The sequence below is a fragment of the Anabas testudineus genome, chromosome 8 (genome assembly GCF_900324465.2).
Source record: "Anabas testudineus chromosome 8, fAnaTes1.2, whole genome shotgun sequence".
Taxonomy (NCBI): domain Eukaryota; kingdom Metazoa; phylum Chordata; class Actinopteri; order Anabantiformes; family Anabantidae; genus Anabas; species Anabas testudineus.
This window is the reverse complement of record NC_046617.1, coordinates 17010076-17021253: the sequence shown is the minus strand read 5'-3', so window position 1 is coordinate 17021253 and position 11178 is coordinate 17010076. Positions and strand designations below refer to the sequence as shown.

The following is an 11178-nucleotide window of genomic DNA, read 5'->3' as shown; positions in this document are numbered from 1 at the left end:
TTGGATAGAAGTTCTGTTCTGACGTATTTCGACTGATCATTTCAAGTTTACTGAATTCACAAGTGTATTAAAAGCTTCTTTTCACTTCCTTCTAACACTTTCCGTTCTCTATTTTGAAGCAGACTGACCTTTAAAAACATTTGTCTGCAATAAATTTTGAGGTTTTGTACTAAGTGAAGGCAAACTTTGCCTATTTTGATATAATGACTAACAAGGGACAGAAATCCAGACTGTACTCTTGATATTTTGAATAAAAACAGTTGTAAGAAACCAAGTGTGGGTCGGTGTAGAGTTTGAAAGACACAAACATGTGCCCAGACAGGAAGTCTGTTGAGTCACATTAGTAGAAATTTATAGTCCAGTGTTTTGGCAGATTGATGGATACTTTTTGGCGTTTCTAATGTTTTTCTGGTAAGTTTCCCAAAGTAAAAATAACCTAAAATACATATGAGAACAAACACCACAGGTATCTTCAAGTTTTAACATTTGGATCTGGTGAAGGACTACGCAACCGTCTTATTTTGTGCGCGTGTTTATATGAAACACATAAGAATGGAATTACAATTACAAGAATGGAATTACAATTACAGTGCTAATTGAATTAATAAAAATTTGGTTAATGTATGAATGGATCAAGCCAGACAAACCTGACAACCAGATCACCAGAGTCTGAGCTACTGAGGGCTTCATTTACAAAACACAGTCAGAATCTGACGATTACACGCTCTGTTGTTGTTCTCTAGTGCTCTCTTCTGGACAAACTGTAACATCACAACTCAATCAAGTTCACCTAACTCAAGATCATTTACACACATCAACACAAAATGAGCTTAAGAAAGAGAATACAATAATGGCATTTGCTCAAAGTTTATTAAATACATTGGAAAATAAAATTATTTTATCCTCTACAGCTTATTCAGCATGTGCATGTCTGCAAAAAGCAGATGTGGAAGGATGGCACAAGCGCTGGCTAAATGCATGTTGGTAATGATGATGACAACACCCAACCAGAGGCTCTCATCTGTCCCAGTCCTCATAGACATTTCAATTAATTAAGATGCTGTGGCCTGCACAAAGTGGGAAATGGACATCATTAACCTGTAACTAACACCAGTAAGTTATAAACAGTTTTCATATAAAACAAAATCCCTCCCCAATCAGCAGCCTCACTTGCTACTGATGCCTCACTAGTTTTCTTTTTATTAAAAAAACTAAAACATGTCATCCTGTTAACATCATTTCCATTTCACCGCTCATCTATGGAAAGCCCTTACTTGGTATTGATTACATGACGTTCTGACCACATTCTATATAAACATGTTTTTCATATTTAATAAATATTAGTATCCTGAGCTTTAATGTCCTGTGGTTTTAAAGAAAAGACAAATGTATAAGTTGCCAAAAATAGAATGTCTGCTTGACATACTGATTTACACTGAACACTCCATAAAATATTGCTCGATACCAGACTTCTTACAAATGGACAATCATTTTCAAACAATCCATGTTAGTTGAACAGCCAATTTCCAACGTACAATCTAACTGCACTGTCATCCATCCGATTCATGTGGGTCTGTCAAAATCTGAACAGAGCAGAGTCACTGTGGTAAAAGGTTGTCATGTCGTAAATACGATGTGAAACTGTGGACTAAAGCTTGTTTAGAGTATGAAACGTGCATGTGCAAATATTTTAATGGATTTTGTTTCTACAGCTTTTTGGTTATTTGGTGGTCATCAAACCCCTGCGATGACTGTTACTGCTCACAGTATGCAGGGAGAAAATGGTAGTTCCTCAGTACAGCCACCAAAGACCAACAGTTTGCTTAGCTGGGCTGCAAGTTCTCCTCACAGCCTCACTGTATGTACAATACTTTCCAGGTTTGGAAATACGTAGTAAATCAAGTCAACTACCCTTCCACAGATGTCACAGACATGTGGCTTCCACCCATCCACCTTCAAACAGAGGACATGGATGAAATAATTATCTAATTCTATGCTTGATCTTATGCCCTGCTGCTCGACTCCAGTTTATTATTGCTGCCAAGAATATACACTTTATAAACTGAATTCTAAATTCCTAACAAATAATATATCAATCAATCAATCAATAAACAGAAGAAAGTGATAAAACTGAGTTTTGACTAATAATAATCAATCAATATCACATGTAACACATATTACATTAACAGTATTAAAACAGGGAAACAAACATCCAAATCATTTCTGACTTTTTTTTTTTCAGTCTTTGCCACTGATCATTTTGACACAGTTGTCCAGCTGTGATCACAGCTGTCTAGTCTGTTTTTGTGGACAATTTTGCAAGTTCCAATTATCTAACATGACATTTGATCAGAAAACAAGCTGAAACCAAGAACTAACTCTTCCTAGATTCTTTTAAGAATTTCTGTTTTACAGTAAAGAGTCTGGCAAGTGTAGGACAATGTTCCTGATTTATTGGAGAGTTAAGTTCAGGGCTCTCCTGTGTCCAGTAGTTTAACAATCTGTTTTCCAGTGTCTTGCCAGTGTCCCTATCTGTGCTCCTGAGAGAGTACATCCCTGAAGCAGACATACAGTACGGGTGGAGCTCAGAAGACACATTGTTGATTACATCTGTAGGATGAGTGAGTCTGCAAAGCAGCAATGACTACTGAAAACTTAAAAAGGACAAATACTTAAAAAAAAAAAAAAAGCTGTCTTGTGAGTGAATAAGTATGCAACAGACTCACAGGACATATTTCCCTGCTCATTGCCGTGTCCTCTGAGATGTCTCACTATGTTGGACATCACAGTAAGCTTGAAGTAATAGGTTTCATTTGTTTCCCTGTGCAGTCAGCTAAAAGATCTTGCACATCCCGGATAATTGCTCAGAGTAAATGCTGCCAGACTGCTTTACCCCAAGTGGCTGCAACATGGGCGGCATGAAGCATCCACTTCTCTGATCACATTCGTCTTACTTCAACAGCTGTCTCAACCAAACCTGCAGCACAGCGTACTCCCTTTTTATTGTCCACTGTGTCCAAAGAAAGAGTGGACAGAGGTTACAGTGCTGACCCCCTGGTGCCTGCCCGGAGTCAACTGCTATGGCAACAAACTGAATGACAGCTGCTCCAGGGCACAGTGCTCTTCAGTCTGTCACAGTCGTCGTCATATTGCTGGATCTCTGCCTCTGGTTACCTTCTTTTGAGCCTTGACAATCTGAAGACATGTGAGACACAAGTTTCAAATTATAATCATGAAAAAAAGGTTTGTTAGATGGTTGAATTTTGAGGCTGAAGATGTTTGCCTGTGGGGTAACTTCAGTATGTAATAATAATAATAATAATAATAATAACCTAATGTTCCAAATACCTGTTTTATAAAACATATAAAGTGTGTTCTGCTTACTTTTTCACAGATATGTATGAGTGAGACAAAGGCATCAACATCATCCCATTGGAAGGATGTTTTCCCATCATTAATGACCAGGGATTGAGCGTGCTGGCCCAATCTACCCCAGACCTCTGCATCTTCATCAGAACCATCTCCTCCGTGCTTTTTTTCTACCTCCAGGACCACCAAGTCACTCCAGATACCCCTCAAACACATCAAACTCCGTGTCAGTTTCGTAGGGGACAGAGGCCGGGTCGGACAGCACCCCGAGGTCCACCAGCGCCTGATCCATGTCCTCAGGCAGAAATACTATCCCGACATTCAGGACAATGTACTCCATGAGAAAGGCATAGTAGAGGATGAGGACGTTGACAAAAAACAGGCCCAGATAAAACATATATGGGAGTTCGTCCAAGAGCGATTCAACCGAATCTAGCTGGGCATAAATTGGATGTGTCATAGAAAAACAGAAAGCCACGGTTCTGGCTCTACTGTGCGACTATGCAGAGTCAGGATGTGGCAGAGACGAGCTGCTGGTGTCACCGCTAGAAATCTGTCTGGGGTGATGGGGCGTCCATTTCGGCTCGTCCCGTCCTGCAAACGGCGGCTGAGAGGCAGCTAAGAAGCAGCTTTTATCTTTAGGATCCAAAACACAACGACAGGAAAAGCGTTTTGACTGCAGTGCGCTGAGCTCATAGCTAATAATAACCAGCGAACAGTATCAAAATATCATGTTAGCTAGCTTGACGCATTCTTGACATTGGTTTCGTGGGTTTGCGGAATTCACGCCATTCCCTTTGGCTAGGGCTAAAAACAGTAGCATGCCACACTATCATACACAAACAATACTACAAGCAGAGCCTTGGAGTTTTCTCGTATACACATCCATACCGGGAAACGGGAAACATTTGTAAATACACCCTCCTGGCGATGTTTCTGCGGCTAAATTGCTCCTTGTGACATTCTTGTCAACTACATCAAAACAGTTATGATCGCAAAGCGACACCTGAAACCTCGCTATGTGATTGGCTCCACGCTTGGCAGGCTCCGCTGTGATTGGTCTTTTAGGTGTCAATCAAAACACGCCCCCTCCCTCGCAGAACATGTCGCGTGATTTAATCGTCACTGCCGACATAGGAAGTTAGCTTTGTAGTTTTTTTCCCTCCTTTCTCTCGATTGCCGTAAGTGTCCATTGTCGTGAAAAAACAACAACTCCCAACAACCCTCATCAAGCATAGCCGATACCGTAATGATCCGTTGCTAGCACTGCTATCTCCGCCTATCACCTTCTGTTTGCTAAGTAGCTATCTGTATTAGAAAGTGGGTGTAATGGGTAGACATTAACCTTAGCGAAATAACGCACCTGCAAAAAACATCAGCCTCCTTAAACCCGCAACAATGTTTAGCCGGTCACGGAGCTGGGTTGGAGGACAGGGGAAAACGAAAAACATCCACTCGTTGGATCACTTGAAGTGAGTAGCATTAGATAAGCTAAAGTTAGCCTCTGTGATATCCGACAGCCAGCGTTAACATGAACCCAGTTAACGTTATTAAATGAAAAGCCTACAGGTTCGATGATTGTTACGAGCTGTGCAGAGGTCCAGACACCTAAAAGCACGATTCAAGTTGGGGTGTTGTTTGCTTTTCTGTTTAAAAATGGAGAGAGACGTGACCTAGCTTACAAGTGTTAGCTTTAAGGAAAGAATTCACCCTAAAACTGGACTGACAGCGTACTACTACTACTATTACTAAGTTATTCTGACTCATTAGACCTTTAGCTACTCAGTTTGAAGCTAAGGAGGGTTAACGTTATGCAGAATGCTAAAAACTAAAGCACTAACAGGTGCAAAAAATAAAATAAGAGCGTGGAAATGGTATCAGTGAAGCTCCGTGTGCACACACCTATGTAGTCCTGAGAATAGGTCTAATCAGGCCAATAACTGACAGCACCTGTGAGGTCGTACAGTAAGTTATTGGAGCTTTAAGCTGGTGGGTATTGCATAACACAGTGTGGAGTGATTCAAAGTACGGGGCTGTATATTGGGTTCATGTCTTTTACATCCAGATGAGTGTTAGTTGAAAACCCCTTACACTTACACCAGATAAATTCTTCCCATTCTCCTCTTGATTGCTGCATTTTGTCTTTAAAACTATTTTTGTACATGGATGAAAATAGAACAGAGCTCCACTTTCTTCCCCAATTTGTCCCTTTGCTGATGTTTTTCCATCAGATACGTGTACAGTGTCCTGACTAAAAACACCACAGTGACAGACCACAACCGAAACCTGCTAGTGGAGACCATCCGCTCCATCACAGAGATCCTCATCTGGGGTGACCAGAATGACAGCTCTGTGTTTGAGTAAGTACCAGTCGGCGTCTTTATGTATGGAAGATTGGTTGTCAGTGATTGCTCAGCTGATGGTAAGATCTTAAACAGGCCCTGAATGTGTTTTTATATAGCATCATTAAAAAAAAACTGAGTTACCGCTTTGCCCTGGAGTATAAATGTGCCTTGACCTCAAATACATTTTTATTTCTTGTTACGTTGCTTCTGATTTGTGGAGTAAACATGAGTAATAAAAATACAAACTTATATAAAACAGTATTTTTTTCTAAATCAAAGCAAAACCTAAAATAATACCACAGTAAAATTTACTTTTTTAGCTTAAACCACTGAAGCATTTCCATTGCCTCTGGTGCCTTATACCATCATACCATATCAAACTATTCCCTTTGCCCCTCCTTCTATGAAACAGGAAATGCTTCATAGCAGAAAAGCCACAGAGGATGTTGCAAGCAAACTTGGTGTTATCAGCAAACTCTATAGAGAAATGAATGGTCATTCCTAATTTTCTAGTCCAGTGGCTGCTTGGTATTTTGTGAATTGGCTATAGAAATTGTGTTTCCACTAAGAGTGCATCTCTTTATAGATAGATGGATTAGCTAGAAAACTTTATAAATTCAAAAGGTGAAAACTTGTTTGGTCATCACTGCACAACAGCACCACAGCTCACGGCCACACTAGATATAGATTAGAATTACAGCATTGCGGTTGTATCAGCAATGTTGTAGTTTAAACGCATTTGTCCAGACTCATGTTCTAATAAGTTTATGCATGAGTCCAAGTGCATGTTTGCAGGATTGAGGGTCAAACAATTATTGTACTTATATTGTGTTTTGTAACACTGCATTTATTAGATGAAATGAATTAAACAAATAGGGTTATTTGCCTGCATTGAGTACTTTTACTTTTAATACTTAATGTACTTTATTGTGATAATAGGTTTACTTAACATTTTCCATGCAGAACCTTTATTAGTACTTTTACTTAAGTAAGGAATACTTATACGAATACTTTTTGTTCCTGTAACTGTGTTATACCATATAATGCATTACTCTTAAATGGCAATATTTTTTGAGGCAGTTGTCACAGCGTAAAAATCTCATACAGTTGCAACCCCAGTCACGATGAATCCTCTGTGTGCATGTGTTTGTTTTAACAGCTTCTTCCTGGAGAAAAATATGTTTGCCTTCTTCCTGAACATCCTGCGTCAGAAGTCAGGACGCTATGTGTGTGTTCAGCTCCTCCAGACACTCAACATACTTTTTGAAAATATCAGCCATGAGACTTCCTTATGTAAGGATTTGGTATTAAATTTAGTGTGTGCTCTAAAATGTACAAAATTAAGGTTAATGTTAAGATTTTCGTGTCTTTTCTTCACTTCCCCTGTCTTAGATTACCTCTTGTCAAACAACCATGTGAACTCCATCATCGTCCACAAGTTTGACTTCTCAGACGAGGAAATTATGGCCTACTATATCTCCTTCCTCAAGACCCTGTCACTCAAACTCAACAACCATACCGTACACTTCTTTTACAATGAGGTGAGGTCATGAAGGGATGCAGGTATGAGGGGTGAGAAAGTGAAATAGTCAATATCATCATCTCTTTTCGTGCGCTCTCTATGACCGGCAAAGTTCAATGGCCCGTTCATAAAGAGTCTCATGATAGACAGGATGGCATGCAGAGAGAGACTAAATGAAGAGCAGTTGATAGAACTGATATTGGTAAACCAGTTTTTTACTATAGAAGAGAGAGATTCTGTATGAGATAGTTTATTAAACTGAAACTTTTTTCTAATTATAACTTTCAGTCCTGCAAAAAAATACTTGATTAGACTTTATTATTAATTTGTTGAAAAAGATTGTCTGTTAAAAGGTCCATAAACTCACTTCTCACTTGTATTTTGTGCAAGTCGACCTTTGTTTGTACTTATCTACCATTATCACCCACAGTTGCAAACATCCTGTGTGAAATATCAGCTTCCTGTGTAGATGATTTGTTCAGCTGAATGATCTCTAATGTTGTTGCCTTTTATTATTTCAGCAGTATCTGTAGTCATTTCATTGGCCTGTGTGTTCTGGGGGAAGTTATTGGTGTACTGTTAATGGTAGCTTTACCCCTGAAGCCAAAACCAGACCCTGCATGTAGATCTGAGAGTGCATGTAGTTTAATGACCTATAAAAAAATTACTTTATTTCGTTCGACATTCATACATGAAATGATGTTTATCATTAGGAAACAAGCAAAATCTTTGCAGGCAGGTTCACATATTTTCCAGTAAGTCTTAAAGGAACAGTATGTAATTTGTCAATATTTTCAACACTGAATAAAAAAAAAAATTTATTGTCATCAGAGATTTAAAAAAGCATTATAAGTGGAAACACTGGATTCTCAGACATTAATGGTTAAGCCTGTAAACTATGTAAAATGTTCGTTGCTGGACTGTAAATTGTTCTGGCCTGTTTGATCCTGCTAACTGCACATTTGCCCAGTAAGAACTGGCTACGAAAGGTTGCCAGATAATGAAACAGAAACACGTGAACTGGTTTATAATTTGCAAACAACAAACATAGCAACTGTTTATATTAGCTGATCAACGTAGCATATACTGTGGGACATGTTGTTGCCTTTTTAAAGTTTAATTGTTCACTTGTCTCAAGTTTGCTTGTGTACGGTCAGTGCCCTCCACCTGGCAGCTCGTGTAAGCTTCGCATCTGGGAAGGAGGAGTGAGGAGAGAAAGCTCTCTCCAGTATTTAAAATTTTACTGCATCCCATTTAAGCATCCAGTGTCATTGCTACGTATTGTTCCTTTAAAACAATTCTCTTATGTTCATGCCTACACTGAAACAGTCTGTGCTTGGTCCAAGTAGCCAGAACTGTTTTACCAATGTACAGTAACAACATTTACAGGTCATATCTACAGTATTATTTTATAGCATTCAATTTATTATTCTTAATTTAATTGGTGATTTATAATCTTTCACCTCCAGATGGCACAATTGGATAGGTGCTAAATGTGGTCTCATACTGTCAGGTCTACGCAGTGTAAACTCTGTTTGGCTTTGGTGTCAGGGTTAAATTTCTTCATTTGCTGTGACCTCTGGGCGACTACTCTCTGACCATTGAGACTGTCTGGAGGTTGCAGTGACTGAGGAATGGTTGGGTCGGGGGTCAGGCACTGGCACAGAGAGAGATGCAGAACTCTTATATACTAAGACTGATACTTATTTGATATCAAGTGCAAACTCTGCTAAGTTGGATGAAATATATCTGTACTAATTAGGAAAAGAATGCAATGAACAGTGATAACATAAATAATGAAATGATTAAATATTATTCTGTCAGTCCCTCTCCCCCTTACAGAGGGAGCAGGAGTTGCACAGTTTCATGTAGACATCACTAACTCTCCTAACACATCCAAATCGCTACAAGCAGTATCGACTTTTGTGTATTTGTTGTCTCCACTTGCTGCATTCTCTCTCTCTCTAGTCATTTGTGACCTGAGCACAGTGGTACAGTACTGTGCCTTGCTCACCGTCGCCCCCTCTCTGTCTCCCACACACAGCACACTAATGACTTTGCCCTGTACACCGAGGCCATAAAGTTTTTCAACCACCCTGAAAGCATGGTCCGCATCGCAGTTCGTACCATCACACTCAACGTCTACAAAGGTGAGTGCCAGGAACATGCTGATCACACACACACAAACAAACATGTACACGCTCACTGGGAGTGGGACTGCCTACCGCCTCTCTTCGTACTTCTTCTCTCTTCTTGCTGCCGCTTCTGGTGCATGAGCATGACTAACAGGAAATCTGTGATGAACACACGAATACACAGTCTTCTGAATTGTTACTTTGTACTGTGGGTGATATGTGTTCTAGTTAACCCAAAAATGTTTAGCGCCTCTTATAAAATATAGTTTATTTGCTTCTAAAAGAACATAGAATCTCTACAAAGCTTGATTAAGATATTTTACTGATGCACTGAATTGAAACATTAGAGAAGGAGAAATCATTAGCCCTCATGATTTAGTTTTTTTCTATGAAAACCAACCTGACTAATCAGTCAGCTTTAAAACCACACCTCAGCTATCAATCAGCATAGAATTTACTTAGTAATGAACTCCAAAGAACAGAGCTAGTAGCACTGGAACACTTCTTGAGAGGAACTGCTTTTAAATTCTTGGTAGGAAGTAATTTTATTTTGCCTAAAAGTAGTCTGGAATAAGTTTAGAACTCAGAAAGAAGATGGTGGATGCTCATCTTAGGGGAAGCATTTACTGCCCTTTTCCAGCATTTCACAGTTTCTAGAACAGCTGTTGAATCATTTCAAAGCACAAGGAGACTCCTTCTGGCTCTGGTTGAAATTGTTATCTAGTTCAAACCTTTAAGGTGGGATTTAAAACAGTCTTTTATTTTTTACTTTGATCTCCCAAAAGCACTGCAGCCAAACCAGTGCTTGTGAGTCTGTTCCCTTATTTGTAACACAGCAAGAGTCAAAGAATTTCAAGTGTCTCTAAGTGGGAGTTTGCACAGATACCAAAACTGAATGTATCATGCGTTTTACTTGGAACTTTCACACAGCAGGCTTACAGTGCAAACTGGAAGTGCTGTTTATATTTGCTCACAATGTGACAGATGAACCCTGTAACACTAAACTCTAAAATATTATTTAAAAAATGGAGAAATGTTTTCTTTTTTTTTTTTTTTTAGATCGTGCGTACAGTGACATCTGGCTGTCAGCTTGAAAATGCAATCAGTCACAAATCTGTGGGTGTTGTTTGTTATACAGACAAGTCACTTTGGTGGATGAATAGTTATTTTCAGTTTAAATTAAAGGTTTTATTTTCTAAAGGCAAATACAAACCCAACTTCCAGAGGAGTGAGTCCTTTTTTCCAAATTCCAATAAAAACGAAAACCTGTGATGTAATTTGTCTTGAATATTTATACAAATTACAATGGAAATGTTGTCACTGGCTAATTTAACTGTACAGCATTTCACATGTTCTAATCCCACAACACATTTAAAGACACTGTCTTTAAATTTGCAGGTTAATTGGTAACAGGTGATGGTGTATGATTGGGTATGAAGGTAACATTCACCAAAATAAAGCAAAAATAAAATTTCTCAAGGTACAGCACATGATGTTGTGAAAATAAAGAGGAGAATATGACGGCAGAGGCCACTGAATATACGTGATCTTTGAGCACTTATGCAGCATTAAATGAACAATATTGGGGCTGTCATAGCCACATGTAATTTTTTTTTAACTGCCTCCAGACACTGTGTAGACACGTTTACCCGCAGTCAAGATGTGTGTCCTACTGAAAATATATGGTCATGAGGCATAAAGAGGAGAATCAAACATGTTATTTTGAATGTGCTGCAGGCATCAAACTCTAAATGTGCTTAATTTATAAAACACAATGAAGTTGCTCAGCAAAACGCACATAAACACT

At 39.0% G+C, this 11178-nt stretch overlaps 2 protein-coding genes across 6 annotated transcripts in view; one reads left to right on the top strand and one right to left on the bottom strand.

Moving 5' to 3' along the window:
- Positions 1-851: 851 nt before the first annotated feature.
- dexi (Dexi homolog (mouse)) lies at positions 852-4363 on the bottom strand. Its single transcript, XM_026355091.2, has 2 exons — positions 3385-4363; positions 852-3195 (listed from the first exon to the last, which is right to left on the bottom strand). Exon 1 carries the CDS (start codon positions 3827-3829, stop codon positions 3560-3562), a length of 270 nt encoding a protein of 89 aa, XP_026210876.1. The 5' UTR covers positions 3830-4363; the 3' UTR covers positions 852-3195; positions 3385-3559.
- A 270-nt stretch (positions 4364-4633) lies between these two features.
- Positions 4634-11178, top strand: part of clec16a (C-type lectin domain containing 16A) — a 36632-nt gene continuing 30087 nt past the window's right edge. For 3 of the 5 annotated variants that reach the window (XM_026355051.1, XM_026355060.1, XM_026355042.1), the window contains exons 1-5: positions 4634-4841; positions 5601-5729; positions 6874-7007; positions 7107-7255; positions 9281-9386. In XM_026355051.1, the coding sequence (XP_026210836.1) occupies positions 4768-4841; positions 5601-5729; positions 6874-7007; positions 7107-7255; positions 9281-9386 (592 nt within the window). In that variant the 5' untranslated portion in view covers positions 4634-4767. Of the gene's footprint in view, positions 4842-5600; positions 5730-6873; positions 7008-7106; positions 7256-7760; positions 9387-11178 lie in introns of those variants that run through there. The other 2 variants (XM_026355078.1, XM_026355069.1) reach the window with 1 other exon arrangement.